At 46.6% G+C, this 17,067-nt stretch overlaps 1 protein-coding gene across 1 annotated transcript in view; it reads left to right on the forward strand.

Annotated features, from left to right (window-relative positions):
• col12a1a (collagen, type XII, alpha 1a) overlaps positions 1 to 17,067 on the forward strand; it is a 256,730-nt gene that overhangs the window by 148,673 nt on the left and 90,990 nt on the right. Inside the window, exons 39-44 of the mRNA XM_067988546.1 lie at positions 662 to 808; positions 4,527 to 4,643; positions 9,894 to 10,046; positions 11,333 to 11,407; positions 13,065 to 13,204; positions 13,953 to 14,076. Coding sequence (XP_067844647.1) covers positions 662 to 808; positions 4,527 to 4,643; positions 9,894 to 10,046; positions 11,333 to 11,407; positions 13,065 to 13,204; positions 13,953 to 14,076 — 756 coding nt within the window. The remainder of the gene's footprint in view (positions 1 to 661; positions 809 to 4,526; positions 4,644 to 9,893; positions 10,047 to 11,332; positions 11,408 to 13,064; positions 13,205 to 13,952; positions 14,077 to 17,067) is intronic.

Below are 17,067 nucleotides of genomic sequence, written 5' to 3' on the forward strand. Positions count from 1 at the left end.
AGCCCAAAGGACACCCAAGATTGGGTCGGGTCATTTTTTTCAAGCATCCCGGGCGACCACCTAAAACATTTGGAAGGGGCCTAAAGCTTGTTTTAAGCCCCCCTCGAGAAGTTGGTTTGGATTAGGAGTCGGGCCTGTTTTTAAAAAGAAATGTAAAAAGATATCCCTGTGCAGCCAGGAGGAGCAGGAGTGTTTCCACAACTCTGCAATCTCACCGATCTGCCACCCGCCCTCACCCACCCCCGTTCCCCAACACCCCCTTCCTGGGACTTACCTTTGGCCCGAAATTCATCCCTGCCAGCAGGCGCTGGCAGCTCACCCTGATAATGCTAATGCGGCCCGAGGCCTGGAGGCCCAATTTGAGGCCGACACTGGGGCCTCCCAGTGGAAAAATGAGCCTGAAGCCATTTCCACCTCTCTGTGGTCATGACGCAGGATTTCAGCAGATTCTAACTTTTGCGCAGGGCTGGCGGGTTATTTATAGATTTGTTCCGCTGCGCTGGTGTTTTTTTTTTAAAAAGTACGATAAACTTTATTGCGCTCCCCTTTCCCTCCTTCCTGACTCCAAAGCCACTCCAGAGGCCCCAATCAGGAGGGGAAAAAAAAAAGCCGAGGGAGGTTTGGAGTGAAGTTTAACGCCCGTGACCTTTGTTTCTTTCAGGCAGCGATGAGAAAATGGAAGTGTTCGTGGGGGACGTGACGTCCTACACGCCGCAGAATCTGATGCCTGGCACGCCATATGATGTCAAGGTCTATGCCACCTACAATTCAGGAAGCAGCGGAGCGTTGACAGGCCAAGGCACTACCCGTGAGTTGAGGCGGTGAAATTATTTGCTGGGGCAAAGAAGTGCCAATTTTATTTTTCTCTCCCTCTAAGCCTGCGCCCGCCTTCAGGGTCCGGACCTTTATCGGGAGGGAGATCACCCTGTAATCGGGAAATGTGCCTGACCCCGGCGATTCGCCAACGGACGTGAAATTGCGGTTTCCCTGCGGCTGGCAGCGACTGGGCCCTCTGCTCCTGAGGCCCCCCTTTGCAAAGACGAAAGGGAAGTGATTCATGGCACAGGCCTGACGTTCTTTTAACACAGGTGGCTTTGAGAGTCACTCATCTGCAGTGCTGGAACTAATTTGCGATGTTGCCACACCAGCGATGAAACTATTATTTAACACCAACCGACCATGCACGGAGCCACTTTACCAACACCTCTGCAATTTCTGATTACAGCGACAGAGAATAACAACTGCGATCGTGGTAAAGACCTTAAAGGAGGGGAGAAAGAAACCATTTACCCGGCACTGAGCGTTGACTTCAAGTTGTAATGAGCTTCCCCAACGTTCATTGAGTTCAACCAATGCATGAGCTGAGCGACACAGTCCCCGAGCACACAGCTTCTCTGTACTGAGCTGTCTGATCTTGCCCAGGGTACGGTAGGGGGGGCAATGCCCTTGCTGTCAGTGCCCCTGGGAGAGGGAGAGGACGGTGTCCCGGTGTTCCCGCTCCTGATCGCTATCAGACGACCCCTGCCGAACGGGCACTGGGGGGAGGGGCAGGAGCAGACTCGGCTTTGAGCACTGCGTCCAGTTCTGGTTGCTGAGAAAGAAGGGAGACTAAGGGAGCTGGGGTCATTCCCCCTACAGCAGAAAGGGGAGATTTAATGAAGGTGTTCAAAATCATGAGGGGTTTTGATAGAGTAGATAGGGAGCAACTGTTTCCATTGGCAGGAGGGTCGGTAACCAGAGGACACAGATTTAAGATAATTGGCAAAAGAACCAGAGGGGAGATGAGAATTTTTTTTTACGCAGAGAGTTGTGATGATCTGGAATTCGCTGCCTGAAAGGGACGGTGGAAGCAGATTCAATAATAACTTTCAAAAGGGAATTGGATAAATACTTGAAAAGGAAAAATTTGCAGGTCTATGGGGAAAGTGCAGGGGAGTGGGACTAATTGGATAGCTCTTTCGAAGAGCCGGCACAGACACGATGGGCCGAAAGGCCTCCTTCTGTGCTGTAAGATTAAATGATTCTATTCAAGTGCTTGTGACAGTGCAGAAAGAGCCAGGGTCAGAGGAAAGACTGGAGAATCTCGGACTTTACAGCCTGAAAAGGAGGTGTCTGAGAGGTGATCTTACAGAGGTATGCAGATAGTAAATAGTATGGAAAAAGTAAATCCTGAATATTACTGTAAATTAAACTGTGGGAGGAGATTAAGGGGCACAAGTTTAAATTAATAGAAGGTGATTTCAGGACTGCTATCAGGAGGTTCTTAGCGCTGAGAGTGTTTGGGGGTCATTCTGACTTTGGGCGATAGTGTGAAACAAGCAATATTGAATCAGCCGCTCATTATACATCTCTCCTGAGCGAAGTCAATGGAAATAAAAATGGGGAGAGATGTAAAACGGGCGGCTGATCCGATATCGCTCACTTTACACTATTGCCCAAAGTCAAAATGACCTCCAGTGACACTTCCAGATAGAGCAGTGGAGGCGAAAAGATCGAAGTCCTACAATAAACAGTTAGATGCAGCAATACAGGGGGAGTGTCGGGCTGTTCCGGATGGATGAATTAAGGTGGGTCAAATGGCCTTCCTCACGTGTAAACAAGTTGTGATGCCCTCCATGACCAAATAGCCACAAATGAGAAAATAACGTCAGATGTGCCCACAGTTGGGTTTGGCTATGATATCCCCCCAAGGTGGAATAGCCTACTGGCACTGGCTTTTGGAGCTCGCACCGGGGGCATGGTACTAGAGTGGTGTCAACAGCTTGACGAGTGACAGGAAAAATGCAGGGCTAAAAATACAAATGAACTTTTAAAAAAAATTCATTCTGGGGATGTGGGCGTCACTGGCAAGGCCGACATTTATCGCCCATCCCTACTTGCCCATGAGAAGGTGGTGGTGGGACTTTTCCCTGAAACATTACCTGGACACCTTTATATCAGAAGTAGCCTCTTCATTCCTACCTTCTCCAGATCATGAAAGGCATGGACCTGTTGGGCCGAATGGCCCTTTTTCTGTGCTGTACATTCTATGTAATTCAATGTAAAGAGATGTCAATTTTGTTCCACACCAATAAGCCAGTGGCCTCCTTTTGCTCTCTGGACACATCACACATTGTATTTGCAGGATGAATGTTTTTTTTTGCAGAATGCTGGTTCCCTTTGGGATTATACTGAAGGCTTCCCAGGTTCAGTTGAAATGTTGGCCTCTGGAAGCGTTCAGTTTCCATTCCCCGCAGAAAAGTGACAGGAGTTTCCCATCAAGCCTTTGTTCCAGTCAATGCCGACCTCACACTTCAGAGCTCGGGCCAACTCCGAGGTCATGTGGTGAAAAGTTTATTTTGGAATGTAGGTGAAGGGAATAAAGCCTCACCACATAGTCCTTTATGCACAAGTGAACACGTAAAAGTCTTGCATATAACTGCATATCTGTCGCCCTTCAGACGTCGTCCTTCAGACGTCACCATTCAGACATCACCCTTTAGGCCTGATCCATCACATGTCAATCCGAAGACGTCACCCTCCAGATGTCACCCCCAGACGTCACCCTCCAGATGTGATCCTTCAGAACTGATCCTTTAGACGTCACCCTCCAGACATCAACCTGACGGTCTCTCACAGGGCCTGAGAGATGGCAGCAAGCACCTGAGTAGCCATTTTTCATGTCGAGCCTCGACAGTGACTATCGTTGGACTGTTTGATCTTGGGGTGCGTCGGCAGCGAGCCCGGCCCTTGCCCGACGGCCGTGCGCGCAGTATCCAAGAGAGGTCGCGAGGAAGAGCGGGAACCCTGACCGTTTAACACAATGGTGCTGAGGCCAATTATAGTGTCCCTGGCATCCCTCCCCAGCTGAGGTCAGGTAACTCCACGCAAGAGACCGGGGAATGAAAGCTGGGGATTTTCCTGGTCCGTTTGAAGCGGCTGCTCACCCAACCAAGTCATCGAGTCAACAGCAGAGGCTTCCAGGTATTCCCGTGAAGTCGGCAGTGTCCATCACCTGTCGGGCATCACCAGTGTGTGAAAGATGGCGTAACCTCATCACCAAATATTTCAATGAGTGAGTGGTCAATCTATGGAACAGGCTCCCTGGGGAGACGGTGGAAGCAGATAGATTGATATCTTTCAGACAATAACATTTTGGGATACAGCATATGAGTAATATCAGACGTGACCTGTGGTGAGTGTAGGAGGCTCGGGAGGAACAGGTGACTTAGGACCAATGGTTCCCAAAGCTCTCCACCACTGGGGGTTTTCCTCCCCTCATGTCTGGGTCTGTTGTAGACTCATTGGTAGAGATTGATTGCTGTGATTAGCCAACAACTCCATTAATGTTGTATCATGTGATTATCAGGATGGTAGAAGGTGAACTAGATGGGCCTTGGTCTTTTTTGTCTAACAATCCCTATGTTCCTAAATATACAGCAGGACTGTGACACGAGACTCCAGCCGACCGGTAATGCACGCGGTTGTTTCTGATGCTGCTCCTGACGTGGAATAAAATGTTCTTTGATTTTTCTCTTCTCTCCTAGTGTACCTGAACGTGACAGGAATAAGCACGTACCAAGTAGACTGGGACACCTTCTGCATCCGGTGGACCCCTCACAGGGAAGCATCCTCTTACAGAATAAAACTGCAACCAGTTGATGGTAACTATAAAGAAAGAAAGGATTTTTTTTTTAACAGGTTGTATCGTAACTGCCTCTTTTTACGTATGATATGGTCAAGTATCCAAGACTCTGCTGCCCATATCCTAACTCACAGCAAGTCCCGTTCACCCATCACTCCCAGTGCTCGCTGACCTACACTGGCTCCCGGTCCAGCAATGCCTCAGTTTTAAAATTCTCAACCTCACGTTCAAAGCCCTCCATGGCCTCACCCCCTCCCAATCTCTGTAACCTCCTCCAGCCCTACAACCCTCCGAGATCTCTGTGTTCCTCTGACCCTGGCCTCTTGTGCATCCCCCACTTCCCTGCGGCCCACCATTGGTGGCCTTGTCTCGAGCAGTGTCGTTCAACGAAGTGTCAGTGCATTTTTATCTCAGTTTTATTAGTTGGCCAGTAGAACGATATATTTTGTTAGTGACTCAGTGTTGCAACTGGAGAGAATTAACAAAAGATTCCAAGGCACAGATAAAAAAAGGGGAGATTGGATGGTGCGGTGGATTAGACACTAGCCTTTCATTCTCAGCGACTGTGGTTTGAATCCAGCCCAGACTGAAAGTCTCCCTTATCCGCTGCACTGTAGTGTTCTATTTGAAATGAGACCAGCAGCCTCTATTTGGTTCCTGGTGCATCTCAGGCCTATCGCATAAAACTGTCCTAATGCCAATTAGAGATAGATGGCACTGGTACAATATGAAAAGCTCTTCTGAGGTTGGGGCTGAGGCACATTGTTAGGGCAGCACTGCGGGAGCTTTACTCTGTATCAAAATTGTGTCATACCTATACCTGACTCGGGGCATGCTTAATACTGAAATTTAATGTCCTAAAGAAAGAAATCTCATTTATATGCGTATCTTTCAAGACCTCAGGACGTCCCAAAGTGCTTTACAGCCAATTAAATACTTTTGAAGTGTAGTCACTGTTATAATGTAGGAAACGCGGCAGCCAATTTTGCACAGCAAGATCCCACAAACAACAATGTGACAATGAGCAAATAATCTGTTTTAGGTGTTGGTTGAGGGATAAATATTGCCCAGGACACCGGGGAGAACTTCCCTGCTCTTCTTCCAATAGTGCCATGAGATATTTTACAAACATCTGAGAAAGCAGACGGGCCTCGATTTAACGTCCAATCCAAAAGACGGCACCTCCGACAGTGCAGCACTCCATGAGCACTGCACTCAAGTATCAGATGAGCCAAGCTGACACTTCCAAAGTACCATTCTAAAATTGGCAGCTGGGAGATGCATGGGAGAGCGACCCCAGGGAACGACCCTGGAATTCTCTCTGCAGAAAAGCCTCTAACCTTCACCTGGCACTCTGAGTTGAAAGGTTGCACTTTCAACCCCATAATAACAATCATAATCTAGATTGACTCTCCAATGCAGTACCAATTGAATGTTGCCGTCTTTTCTTAAGACGTTAAACCAAGTTCCTGCCTGTTCAGGTGAATGTTAAAGACTTTCACAGCATCATTGAAGAAGAGCAGGGAGTTTATCCTGTGTCCTGGCCAACATTCCTCTCAACCAACACCACCACAAACAGGTCACATGCCTCACTGCTGTTTGTAGCACATCGCTGGCACAAAATGGTTGTCACGTTTGCCTCTTTAACCATAATCACTGCACTCCAAAAGTAGTTCACCGACTGAAACACTCTGAGACGATTTGATGATGTGATAAGACACTAAATAAACGCAAGTGTTCCTGTCTATCTATCCACGAAGATACGATGTTTGGTATCAGTGTCCTAAATTGATAACTAACCTGAGAAAGAGCAAACTCTCCAGAAAAATATTGGCAGTGAAAGGTAATTCAAATTTAAACATGTTAACTTTTATTATACTGATGTGGCTTTGGAATGTTTACAGCTGTTATGTTGTTTCCATATGGTCTCAATTCACAACAAAGCCTGTGGGATGTTAAAAACAGGAAACTGAAGTGTGCATTGGAGACCATAACCTATTCTCTCTCATTAGCATGGTCTTTTAACCTTTGCCAACTAATTCGTTAACAAATATAAAAAGAAAGAAGCTGATGGAGTCCAAAAGGAGCTTTTAGTTTCGGGATCTGAGCTGGAACACACACACACACACGCACACACACGCACACACACACGCACACAAATGTACAGACACACGCAAACACACGAACAGACACACGCACACACACGCAGCTCATAAACAATGTTGTGGGAGATATTTCCAGAGGCCTGGACTAATAATCTGCTCCTCTCAAAGCGTGCCTAAAATAACTGTGAACCTTGGGGCATTTCCTATTTTCAATGTGCCTCAATTTTGCCAAACGAATTGGAGACAAATGAAAACCTGAAGATGCCCCACAGTGAATATAATCTTATTTGGTGTTAAACACACTGTCAGGTGGACAGCACCAGGGAGGGGAGGTATTCCAGGTAGCTGATGTGTCTAGTTGATCAGCATTTCAGAAGGTTTTGCAGATACTGCTAGCAGACCTGTATTACATTTGCAAGAATGTTTGGACCACATCGATGTTAACATCATTGCAGTACTATTCTACAACTTGGAAATTTTTAGGAAGTGGCCATAAAACTCAAGCAAACCCCATCCCATTTGTCTATCTCCAACAAACCCCATCCCATTTGTCTATCTCCAACAAACCCCATCCCATTTGTCTATCTCCAACAAACCCCATCCCATTTGTCTATCTCCAACAAACCCCATCCCATTTGTCTATCTCCAACAAACCCCATCCCATTTGTCTATCTCCAACAAACCCCATCCCATTTGTCTATCTCCAACAAACCCCATCCCATTTGTCTATCTCCAACAAACCCCATCCCATTTGTCTATCTCCAACAAATTCCATCCCATTTCAATATCTCCAACAAACCTCTTTCCACTTCCATAGTAAAACCTGGCAATACAGCAGAAGGGATGCGTTTAAATTTTTTTTTTGTGGGGCCGGGGTTGCTCCTCCAGGCTCCACGAGAATAATGTGGGCCGTTCCCACCCCGGCCCCTGCCCCCCACCCCGTCATCCCCAATCTACCTTCCTGCCAGCCAGGTCGGCCTCCGGGCAGCTCAATATTGCACTGGCACAGTGTGCCGATTTGCTGCTTGCCGGTGGCATGGTAACGAGGCCTAGCCCTCAAATCGGACCAGGCCTCCCCGCTGGCAGGATCGGGCAGTTAAAGTCCACCCCGATATTTGGACAATGTTGACATTTTTTCAAACAGTCAACTAAGAGACGTGGCCACGTTAAATTTGTCTAATTTTACTCCTTTGAAAGAACGATCCCTCTAAAATTGAAAGAGCTCTGAACTGTGTCTTTAAAAGCTTTTTGATAGATTGGGCTGGATCGTGACTTTGTGCAACGGGTGATATCGAATCAGCAGCCCATTACACATCGCTCCCGATCCATTGACTTCAATGGAAATAAAACGGGGCGAGATGTTAAATGAGCTGCTGACTTGATACACTAGCGCACAAAGTCAAAATCTACCCCATTGTCTTTTGCGGTAGAATTCTCCCTCGTTTTGAAAGGGCATTCTATCTTAAATTGTCAGGCAGGCTCTGTGGAGCAGGAACCTTTTAAGTGCGGGCCCTTCATCACAACCTACACCCAAAATGTTAACTCCTCTGTTCTCTCACAGAGGCTGGCCGACTGCTGGCTGTCTCCTGTATTTTCTGTTTTTTGCTTCTGATTTTCCAGCATTTGCAGTTTTATTTTTGTTTTGGCTTTTGGTCTATCTTAAATAATCCTTTCATCAGTTCTTAAAGGGGAGCCATTAAACCTACACCTTCCAATTCTTTTTGTGAAGGTCCAGCTCAAAAGCTAGTCATTCGTCTCACTGCACTTGTGCAAGTGCTAGTTTCCCTCAACAGAGCTACCTACTCTTAATCCTGTTTCCTTGCTCTGCCCCCATACCTTTTAATGTTGAGCACCCACCTTGTATTGTGTCAGTACAAATAAACCATGTGTTATTGATTCCACAGGGCTGCCTGAGAATTCGCTCCGATACTTTAGGGTGCCTGACATTGCCGAGTATATTATATAAAGCCCTCTTGAAAACTGATATTGCTGTAAGGACTTTTTAATAAAAGATGACAGCTAAAGGGAAATGTAATAAATATTTCTGTTTCTCAAGCACTATAATCCTGAACATAACAGCCCAAGAGAGTTAACATAATTTTTACAGGAAATTCTAGCATAAAGAAATTCAAATATGTAACAAGATGTGTGCTGCAAGATAATATAAAATAATTCACAGGCAGAGCGATACATACAGGGTAATACACACAGCTCAAAGTGAATTACACACAGGATACTGCACCCTGGGACCGTGTTACATACAGGGTAATACACAGCTGGGAGTGTGCTACTCACAGAATAACACAGAGTTAGGAGTGTGTTACTCACGGAATAACAGTGTTAGGAGTGTGTTACTCACGGAATAACACAGAGTTAGGAGTGTGTTACTCACGGAATAACACAGAGTTAGGAGTGTGTTACTCACGGAATAACACAGTGTTAGGAGTGTGTTACTCACGGAATAACACAGAGTTAGGAGTGTGTTACTCACGGAATAACACAGTGTTAGGAGTGTGTTACTCACGGAATAACACAGAGTTAGGAGTGTGTTACTCACGGAATAACACAGAGTTAGGAGTGTGTTACTCACGGAATAACACAGAGTTAGGAGTGTGTTACTCACGGAATAACACAGTGTTAGGAGTGTGTTACTCACAGAATAACAGAGTTAGGAGTGTGTTACTCACAGAATAACAGAGTTAGGAGTGTGTTACTCACGGAATAACACAGAGTTAGGAGTGTGTTACTCACAGAATAACACAGAGTTAGGAGTGTGTTACTCACAGAATAACACAGAGTTAGGAGTGTGTTACTCATAGCGTAACACAGAGTTAGGAGTGTGTTACAGAATAACACAGAGTTAGGAGGATGTTACAGAATAACACAGAGTTGGGGGATGTTATTCACAGAATAACACGGAGTTAGGAGTGTTACATAAAAGTCAATGAACACAATGCTATATTTGTTTTTCTATATGATGTATAGAGCAAGAGTGATGTCTTTATAAAGATAGCCAGTAAATTTGTTCAGCAAGTTCTCCAACACCAGGTGCTCATTGCTGTATCGTGTGACTCCAGCCACAGGGCTGATACTGAGTTGATTCCAGGGTGTTATGCACACGTTGATGGCTCATTCCCACCTCTCTGTTTCTGATTGTTTTGAAGTTTATAGTGGTGGGTACCAGGAGGTTACGATCAGCGGGGCCGACTCCAGCTACTGCTTCACTGGGCTTTCCCCGGATTCCCTTTATGATGCCGTTGTATACACTCAGCTCCCGAACCTGGAGGGACCTGGAATTAATGTGCAGGAGCGTACATGTGAGTATTGAGGCACAAACTGCAATGAATACGGGGGTATGGCGGGGACAGTGAGCTTTCGGGTTGCATATGGGAGCTGGATTAACATCAGTAGAGATACAGACAGTAACACAGGGCGCTGGGGGAGAGGGGTTACTGAGTGACAGTGTGAGGGAGAGGGATTAACATCAGTAGAGATACAGTCAGTAACACAGGGTGCTGGGGAGAGGGGTTACTGAGTGACAGTGTGAGGGAGAGGGATTAACATCAGTAGAGATACAGTCAGTGACACAGGGCGCTGGGGGAGAGGGGTTACTGAGTGACAGTGTGAGGGAGAGGGATTAACATCAGTAGAGATACAGTCAGTGACACAGGGCGCTGGGGGAGAGGGGTTACTGAGTGACAGTGTGAGGGAGAGGGATTAATATCAGTAGAGATACAGTCAGTAACACAGGGCGCTGGGGGAGAGGGGTTACTGAGTGACAGTGTGAGGGAGCTGGATTAACATCAGTAGAGATACAGTCAGTAACACAGGGCGCTGGGGGAGAGGGGTTACTGAGTGACAGTGTGTGGGAGATGGATTAACATCAGTAGAGATACAGTCAGTGACACAGGGCGCTGGGAGGAGGGGTCATTGAGTGATAGTGTGGGGGAGAGGGATTAAGATCAGTAGAGATACACGTGCTCCTTTGGCACCATGACGGGTAGATGGAGTTAAGATACAGATCAGCCATGATCTAATTGAATGACGGAACGGGCTCGAGGGGCTGAATGGCCGAGTCCTGTTCCTGTGTTCCTAGGGTGGGGCGGGGCAGTGGAGATCAGCCCGGTTAACATCACCTGATCGCTATCCAGGGACACCTGCTGAAAAGCACAGTGAATGGATAACCGAGAAGGCCTTGAGTAGGTTTAGCTGCGATGTCACTGTGATTGGACAGGTAGCACTCACGGGTCTAATCTCTCAGAGACAGAATGGACCCTTGGCCAAGTTTGCCTGAGATGCCATTCTGGAGTTAGAGCCAGTTTCTCCTGGGCAGGAGAAGAGGGAGCGGGGGGTTGGTGGGGGGTTCGCGTGGAGCGGGGGGAATGAAGAAATGAAAAGCCACCTCCATCGGGTGAGCACGGCTGACATTTTGTCCCAAGGTGCCACAATCCTGAGTTTGAATTTGATGATTGCTATTGTGTTCATAAATTTAACTGTGTGAGCCAACCAAGTCAAAAGTGAATCCGTTTTTTTTTGTCGGAATTTGTGATAATTTTAGAAATATTTTATTTAGATTGTAAATGTCTATTTGCTTCCTTTGCAGTGGTTCGCCCCACAGAAGCTCCGACAGAGCCTCCATCTCCTCCCCCACCGCCAACCATCCCACCAGCCCGAGAAGGTGAGCTACTTACCTCGTCTATGCTGCCGTCTCCAACGGCCTTACTCGCTCAGAGCGTTGTGATTGAAAACGACGATCGCGTCAGTGTAGGCCGCTCTGGAAACTTCTAGATCTCTGGTTTCGGTCAAAGGGGAAACTGGAATTCTGAAATAAGAGCAGAAAGCGCTGGAAATACACGGCAGGTCTGACAGCATCTGAAGAGAGTAAAGGGCGGGTTCATGCTTCAGAGGGCGCACTAGGGTCGCCAACTCTGGATGGACGTAGTCCTGGAGGTTACATCACATGACCTCTCGCCTCCAACCGCCCCACTCGGTCGAACAGCCATTTTGCTCCGTCTCCAATGTTTTTATAATAAACAAAAAGCTCATGAAAAAAAAACTAACAATTTTTTGTTAATGCCCATATGATTTTCCTCCCAGAGTTGCTCATAGCAGTGTCCAGAATATTTACTTTTAATTCCCAGAGATTTGGCAACTCTCGTGGGGCACCTCTCAGTGGAAATATGTAGGAATGTTGCAGTACATTCTAAAATCTAATGGACCTGTCAGTAGTTAAGTAGTTAACTTTTCCAGTTTGCAGGTTGGTGGTTGAGTGGATTAATCCCACCTCTTGGTTAAAAAAGTTGCATTTTTTAAAATATCCTGAGCGGATAACCCATGGCATTGCTCGTTGGCATTTAACAGAAGCTTAGATGATGTCTTTCACTCTGCTCCATCTCGGATAGCAAGCCATTGTCAGCGAGGAGAGAATGAGATCATTGGAAGGAAAGTACCTTGTAAAATTAGGAAGAATTTTTTTAAAAATCGAAATCGTAACCAGCTGGAAACGTTGGTCCCATTCAAAACTTCAACATGTTTTTATCTTTTGGCAACTCACTGACCTGCTGTAGTTTCCAGCAGGTTCTATTTCTACTGAGCATTTCAAGCATTTTGTTTTCATCTCTTCAACCTTTCAACAGAAATCATTCAGCAGGTGATGTAAAAGTGCGCACATAATGTTACGTAGAATTACATGGAATGTGCAACACAGAAACAGGCCATTCGGCCCAACTGGTCAATGCCGGTGTTTATTCTCCACATGAGCCTCCTCCCACCCCTCTTCATCTAACCCTATCAGCATATCCTTCTATTCCTTTCTCCCTCATGTGTTTATCTAGCTTCCCCTTAAATCCATCAATGCTATTCGCCTCAACTATTCCTTGTGGTAGCGAGTTCCACATTCTCACCACTCTCTGGGTAAAGAAGTTTCTCCTGAATTCCCTATTGGATTTATTAGTGACTATTTTATAGTTCTGGACTCCCCCACAAGTGGAAACATCCTCTCTACGTCCACCCTATCAAATTCCTTCATAATTTTAAAGCCCTCTATCAGGTCACCTCTCAGCCTTCTCTTTTCTAGAGAAAAGAGCCCCAGCCTGTTCAGTATTTCCTGATAGTTAGAACCTGGTATCATCCTTGTGAATCTTTTTTGCACCTTCTATATCCTTTTTGTAATATGGAGACAAGAATTGAGCACAGTATTCTTAAGTGTGGTCTGACCAAGGTTCTATATAAGTTTAACATAACTTCTCTGCTTTTGAATTCTGTTCCTCTAGAAACGAACCCTAGTGAGGAGAAATATCTTGTGTTGATTTTTATCCCTTTTTTTTAACCATCAGTTTGCATGGGAGCAAAGGCGGACCTGGTGTTCTTGATTGACGGCTCATGGAGTATTGGGGATGAAAGCTTCAACAAGGTTTTGCAGTTCTGTTTCAACACCATCGGGGCCCTTGACAACATCAGCCCAGAAGGAATGCAGGTTTGTGCGATGCATCGTTCTACCCCTGTTTCTTAAAAACAAAACTGGCTCTTTTTTACATAGTGAGCTTGGCTCAGACAGTAGCAGAATTGTCTCTGAGCTGGAACGCTGTGGGTTCAAACCCCAATGCAGAACTTGAGTGGTACTGGGGAACGGTGCATTGTTGGAGGTGTCTATTGGGGGAGATGTTAAACCAGAGAGCTGTGTGTCTGGGCACTATTGGAAGGGAGTTTTCAACCACCACAAATAGATTAATTGAAATGCTGTTTGCAAGACCCCACCGAATTAGAGGAACATTCCATTTCTATCACTCTGGCCATTGGTGTATATCTTCAGCCCATGATTGATGGTAGAGTCTTCAGCCACCTGGGTCCTACTCTCTAGTATTGCCTCCCTAAACCTTTCTTCCTTTAAAAACTTTCTCAAAGCCCATCTCCTCTACCAAGCTTTTGGTCACTCCTCCACACACACCGCCCTTCCTCGATCAACGTCCATTTTCCTTCTGCCTGTCTGTGTAGCCCCTTGGCATTTTCTGTACATTAAAGGCGCTATATAAACGCAAGTCGGTACGTGCAAAATGGCCACTACGTTGACTCGGTAGCAGCAGTGAGTACACTACAGTGCAACTCGTTGTATGTGGAGTGCTCTGGTGGTGTCCTGAGAGATGTGCTGAAGTATTTTTATAAAACACAAGTTCTTCCTACCTCATCGCTGATCAATTAAAGTTTTTGTTTCTCTTTTTGCACAGGTTTCGCTGGTTCAGTTCAGTGACGATGCAAAAGCTGAGTTTAAGTTGGACACTTACTCTGATAAAGGAAGGGTCCTGGCTGCTCTTCAGATTATCCGTTACAAAGGTGGAAACACAAAAACAGGTATGGAGGAACACTGATCATTGCTGTACATTGTTATATATATAATCACCAGCGTGACTTTGCACAGTGCACGCGTGGCGTGACATTTACCCTCTTTTTAAGCTTGAGTGGCAAGGCTTGTCTGATGGCCCAGTGGGGAAAAGCACGGCCCAGGATGGTAATGAGCTAAAGAGACCACAAAGGTCCCAGGTTTGATCTGCACTCTGAGGTGCCAGGCGTGGCTCAGTGGGTAGCACTCTCTCCTCTGAAGCGGAAGGTTGTGGGCTCAGGTCCCACCCCAGAGACTCGAGCACAAATTCTAGGCTGACACATCAGCGCAGTACTGAAGGAGTGCTGCACTATCGGTGGTGTCGTCTTTCAGACCGAGGCTAAACCGAGGCCCCGTCTGCCCTCTCAGCTGGCACTATTTCGAAGAAGAGCAGGGGAGTTCTCCCCCGTGTCCTGGCCAATATTTATCCTGCAACCAACATCTCTAAAACAGATTATCTGTTCATTATCTCATTGCTGTTTGTGGGATCTTGCTGTGCGCAAATTGGCTGCCACGTTTTCCACATTGCAACAGTGACTACACTTCAAGAGTACTTCATTGGCTGTAAAGCGCTCTGGGATGTCCTGCGGTCTCTATCAATGCAATTTCTTTCTTTACTGAGTTAGCTGTTCTCAGTTGGGATAGTACAGTCTCAAACCAGCGAGGGAGAAACCTAGCCTGGGCTCCTGGTCCTCATCACCACCCAGTGACCCCTGTTAGAAAGTGCCCACGTGTGGACCTCAGGTGATAACAGGCTCGTGTTTGTCTATGTACATTGCCCCCCCCACCTCGCCCCTCCCCAACAGGTGAACAGCCTGCCTACACTCAGCGTCTAGGCTCGCTCATGAGAAATGGTTGCTGGGAAGCTCCAGTGGAAATGTACCCCAGCAGGACTCGGTGCCTTCAAGGGATGCAAGCAATATGGAGGGAAAAATTGTAAAATAAATAAGCTTAGCTAGCAGGAACGGTGGCCCATAAATTCAGACGCACCCGTTTTTGGGGGCACAGAGTACGTACCCTGCACCTGAATGGTGAGGCCCAATACTTGGGCCTCGGGTCTCACTATAATGGAGCTGGCAAAGAGGAGGGCAACATCGGGCTTGCCTCCTAACTCCCAAGCCACTGCCCTCAAGTTGGTCTCTGCTGACATGATGCGGTGGAATCTAAAAGGGTGCAGGTCACTTTAACGGTAGATAACCAGACTACTTCAGGAAACTCAATGGAGTGCACCTCAATTTTTCTATCATCTGCACCCAAGCCTAGCAGTAACCCGTCAGGTTGTATTTCCCTCCGGTTGCTAATTATAGCCAAGAAAAAAATGAATGAAGCTTCCACCTGTTTGACCTCATCTCATCTACTTTTGTTTTTGACTTGATGGTGGTCTGCGTGATATCCCTTTGCCCTTCAGCTAACTTTCTCAGTCATAAAAAACTAGTGACTGGCTTAAATGGTCTTACAAAATGTTTTCTTTTCTTGCATATGTGTGTAACACCCTTATGCATCTTGAGCTGCGACTGGAATGTTGTCTTAAGTTGCGCACTTAACCTCCATTGAGGTTGTGAACTTTTTTTTTAATTGAAAACTTTTTTTTTTGAAACAATTTTCTTCTCGGTGTTATTTCGGAATTTATTTTTTTTCATTTCCCAATTTATTTTTTTCCTTCAGCCAAATTGCCAAAGGGTTACAGGCTCCAAAAATCAATGACATCTGGTGTTGGAGTTCACGATTGAACACAGTGGCTAGCTAGCAGCCATAGCTTGCTGATTGCCTGGATGGCATGAGGCGAGATGAGGAAACATTGTTTTAACTCAGCGAGTTGTTCTGATCTGGAATTCACTGCCTGAAAGGGCGGTGGAAGCAGATTCAATAATTACTTTGTAAAGGGAATTGGATAAATACTTAAAGGGGAAAAAATTTGCAGGGCTGCGGGGAAAGAGCAGGGGAGTGGGACTAATTGGATAGCTCCTTCAAAGAGCCGGCACAGGCACGATGGGCCGAACGGCCTCCTTCTGTGCTGTATCATTCGATGATATGATTCTTCCAGTCTCTCCACATAACTGATGTCCCTCATCCCTGGTACCATTCTAGTGAATTGTCTCTGCACCCTCTCCAAGGCCTTGACATCCTTCCTAAAGTGTGGTGTCCAGAATTGGACACAATACTCCAGCTGAGGCCTAACCAGTGATTTATGAAGATTTAGCATAACATCCTTGCTTTTGTACTCCGTGGCTCCGATTTTCAAAGGAAATGGCGGATGCGAGGGGGGAGGGGCTGCGAAAATCGGGGAAATTAAAGCCGGCGGGATGATAGTTAATGAACCAAATGTGCCTCATCGAGGTACTTAAGGTACTTTATTTCTCACGTATTAGATAGTTAAAATGATTTTAAACTTACCTGGGCGGCTTTCCCACGGCTTCCGATTCACACCGAAGGGCCGGATCAGGCAAAAATAAACTAAATAAATTAAATAAAAAACCATTCACAAAGTTAAAAAAACAAAATAAACCTACCTTTTAACCCTGCTCTGATGTCCGATGTCTCCCTCTCCAATGTGTCTCCCCCCAATGTCTCCCTCTCTGATCTCCCTCTCAGCCCCCGATATCTCCGATGAACCATCTTCCCCCCCCCGATGTCCCTCTCCGATCTTCCCCTCTCCCTCCCCGATCTCCTCCTCCTCTCCCCCCCCCCCGATCTTCCACTCTCTCCCCCCTCTTCTTCCCCTCTCCCCCCTCCTGCCCCCCCCCCCCCGATCTTCAGCGCCCTCCACTCTCTGTTCCAGCGCCGGATGACGTCACTCTCTCTCTCTCTCTCTCTCTATCTTTCTCTCTCCCCCCCCCCCCCCCACCCCCACCTCGGCGTTGCAGCTCCTGTCAATCAGGCTGGCTGCCAGGCACGAAACCCAGAAACAACTTTAATCACCATCAATGACATCGCGATAACGTCGGAAAAGGTAAGTTTTTATT

Source organism: Heptranchias perlo, chromosome 8, assembly GCF_035084215.1.
Source record: "Heptranchias perlo isolate sHepPer1 chromosome 8, sHepPer1.hap1, whole genome shotgun sequence".
In the NCBI taxonomy this organism is placed as follows: domain Eukaryota; kingdom Metazoa; phylum Chordata; class Chondrichthyes; order Hexanchiformes; family Hexanchidae; genus Heptranchias; species Heptranchias perlo.